Source organism: Thamnophis elegans, chromosome 2 (assembly GCF_009769535.1).
Source record: "Thamnophis elegans isolate rThaEle1 chromosome 2, rThaEle1.pri, whole genome shotgun sequence".
Lineage (NCBI taxonomy): Eukaryota > Metazoa > Chordata > Lepidosauria > Squamata > Colubridae > Thamnophis > Thamnophis elegans.
In genome coordinates this window covers 65,095,123-65,098,580 of record NC_045542.1, presented here as the reverse complement: position 1 = coordinate 65,098,580, position 3,458 = coordinate 65,095,123, and the positions used below count along the sequence as shown (strand labels likewise).

General features: G+C 37.2%; 1 protein-coding gene across 1 annotated transcript; it reads right to left on the bottom strand.

Moving 5' to 3' along the window:
- Positions 1–454: 454 nt before the first annotated feature.
- On the bottom strand, positions 455–1,487 carry LOC116523937 (resistin-like). Its single transcript, XM_032239028.1, has 3 exons — positions 1,364–1,487; positions 860–937; positions 455–588 (listed from the first exon to the last, which is right to left on the bottom strand). Exons 1-3 carry the CDS (start codon positions 1,485–1,487, stop codon positions 455–457), a joined length of 336 nt encoding a protein of 111 aa, XP_032094919.1.
- Positions 1,488–3,458: the final 1,971 nt, after the last annotated feature.

The following is a 3,458-nucleotide window of genomic DNA, read 5'->3' as shown; positions in this document are numbered from 1 at the left end:
TATATTATATTATATTATATTATATTTATGCTGATAAATAAATAAAGGGAGACTAGTATAGATCTATTTCAAGCTATTTAGCTCTCATCAGCTAGCCATACCCATGCTTGGAATCGAACCTGTGCTCTTATTGCCTCTTAGGCAGATGTGTTAACCATTGAGCTACAGAGCTCGACTCCTTATCATATATATATATATATATATATATATATATATATATATATATATATATATATATATATATATATATATATATATATATATATATATATATATATATATATATATATATGCCAGAGAAACACAGACACAGATACATACATAAAATTCAACAGTTAACCATTTATCAGATTCAGCTGCACGTGGAAATTCAAGTAGAGAACAATTAATAGAATTATTGATTCATACTTTTATTGAGCACAGAAACTGGAGTCAACCTGCCATCAAAGCAGCATCAGGCAAAAGAGATTTTGCAGCACCGGGCTGAAGTCCAATCAATACGGGCACATTGGCAGTGACAAACTGAGTTTTGACGAATATCCCAAGATCCACAAGCCATTCCACAGGAACATGAGGTGGGTATAAAACCTAGAACAGAAAAAGGAAAAGAAAAAAAAAAGATAAAAAATATGAAGATTATACAGATGTGTGTTACTTCAGTTGAGTATTTGGAACAATTGTGATATAAATGCTAAGCTAAGTAGATTCCTTCAGCAGTCTAGCTTAGTTTGCATTTTGTATCCATGCATACACAAGGCAGGCAGATATCAGCAGAAGGGGTTTGATAGGGTTTCCCCCCCCCCCACTTTATCCTCTTCTGTTAGCTCCTGATCTTCTCCCACAAATTATTAGTTCTCACCTGATGGACAACTGGCAAAAGCACCTTGACCAGACACATCTTGGCAAACAATCTGGACCTTTGACAGAAGTGAAGGCACTGGAGAATGAAACCAATAATAATTATTAACAAATGCATCTTTATTCAAATAGGATTCTTTTTTCTGTTTTTCAATGATTTGTTTTGCTGTCTTTTGCTTTGCTCTCATACTTTTGCTTTCATTCTCAAGAAAGCAGAGATATAGTCTACATATTGGAGGCATGCAAGTGTGATGAGGAGTATAGAAATTTGATAAACAAAAGTAGAAACCAGGAAACTGAGAATTTCAATCCTGCCTTAATATGGAAATCAGCTAGGTAACTTTGGGTCAGTCACTCTCTCAGCCAACTCAAGCCACAGGAGTGTTGTCGTTATGGGAAGATAGTAAGAGGAAGAAGTATTAGGTATGTTTACCATGTTGCGTTATTTTAAAAAATAATAAAGGAGGGATATAAATAAATAAAAATAAAATAAAACACTAAATACCTGTGGAATCAATTATTTTCTTAATCTTCAATTCAATCACAGTATCGATTTCACATGTCTGAGTATTCACATATTTTTCAGAAAGCAACACAGTAAACAATAGGAATATGAAGAGTTTCTTCATCTTAGGGATGCAGAATTTCCTGCAGAGAAAAAAATGCAACCATTCCCTCTGAAGTGGTACTTTCAGAGCCCCCTTATTCCTATATCTTTCTTTATTCCCAGGCCTACTTACTTTACCCAACATTCTGAGAGAAAGACATCTGTGCATGTCTACATATATTAGAAATTATTATGTATGTTTGTATATATAAATGGATGGAATAAAAAAAAATCAGTGCTACAACCCACATTCACATTTGGTAACACGAAATATCCACTCTTGCATAGACTTCTTCACATGTGCCTTTCTTACACATTTCTGTCAGAAGTCAGGCTGGGCAACTGGTTATTTTCCCGGGGACTGGAACTCACTTTGCTTGTCAACTGGGGAACATCAGGATATCCAACTGTTGTCATCTCCAGAAAGCAGAGCTGGGCTTTAGGGATTTAGGGATTCCACCTTTGGGACATTATAAGGGGTGTATGGGAGTAGGAAAACTCTGGAAGGCAAACTCTTTGCCTTTGTCCAATTAAACTAATAACCAGGGGTGGGCTGCTATGAGTTTGCCTGAGTTCGAGAGAACCCATAGGTAACGTTATGGATAGTTTGGAGAACCTCCAAATCCCACCCCTGGCTGGGCCCACCCACCCCTCTCTCTCACCTTGCCCCTCCCCTCCCAGCAGTCTCCACGCAGACTGTTTTGGATGCGATGAAAGCGCAAGGCCCACGCGGAGGCTCAGGAAAGGGGGAAAAACAGGCCTCCTGGAAGTTCCAGAGGGCCTCCGGAGCCCGGGGGAGGGAGTTTTTTCCTCCCAGAGGCTTGAGGAAAGCCTCTGGAACCTGGGAAAAGAAAAAACGCCCGCCACCCATGGTGCAGGAGGCCGACTAGGCCATGACCACCATGACCATGCCCACCCAACCACTGGGCAGAGAACCCATTGCTGAAATTTTTGAAGCCCATTCCTGCCCATAACCTTCTTTATCACCTCTACCATAGTCTGTAATTAAGAAAAATGTTAATTAAATGCAATATATAGCAAAAAAAGTACTTAAAATGATTATAGATTCATGAATGAATTTGATTAATTCAATTTAATTGATGAGAAAAAGATCTCGGAGACAAGGATCACTTAAATAAATCAATTAACAATTGGAGGAGGAAAAATAATTCACTTATTTATTTACTTATTTATCCAAGCGACTTGAACGATCATATCAACTTCTTGCAGGTTCATCTCTCATTTTTTTGACTTAATAAGATGCAGGTGATTGCGACTAGGAAGAATGTCGACTATTACACTGTATTGCTTCCAGGATCTGATAAAGGCTATAAAAATTCTTGCATATTGACTTCTCTGAACTTTTAGTTCACCAAATTGTAGCTATGCTGGGTCCTTTTAAAGATATTGTGGTTGAAATTTTAAAGTTTTTAGCTGTCTTTTTAAAATTATTATTACATTTTAATATTCTATTGCTATTAACCAGCCAGAAAACACTGCTCTTAGGTAGGCTATCAATATGGTAATATAACAAAATGTTTAATCACTAGATTCCTACAAAAAATTTTTTAATGATTTCTCTAATCATGATCAATATGAATCTATAGCAAAATCCAAATAAAACATGATAGATATTTCAGTTCTTACATCAACAGTTCTGTGAGTTTTTATCTGGCAATTACAGCATTCCATCCATTTATTTAACAATCAAATTAATCTTCTATAAAAGAAGTCAGATCAACAAACAAACAATTTGTAATTTAGCAATGCAATCAGAAGCCCCTTGATGTTCTATGGGATGGATTCTCAGATAGACATATGGGACTAATAGATACTCTATGGCAGGGGTGTCAAACTTGTGGCTCACCGTCTGGATGCATCATGTGCTGGCCCTACCCCCACGCAGTTTAATGAAAGGGAGGGTTCCAATATACCACATGACACCCCTATTCTATGGTCTTAGAGTAGCCTCCTGTTCTTATCATCTCCCTCC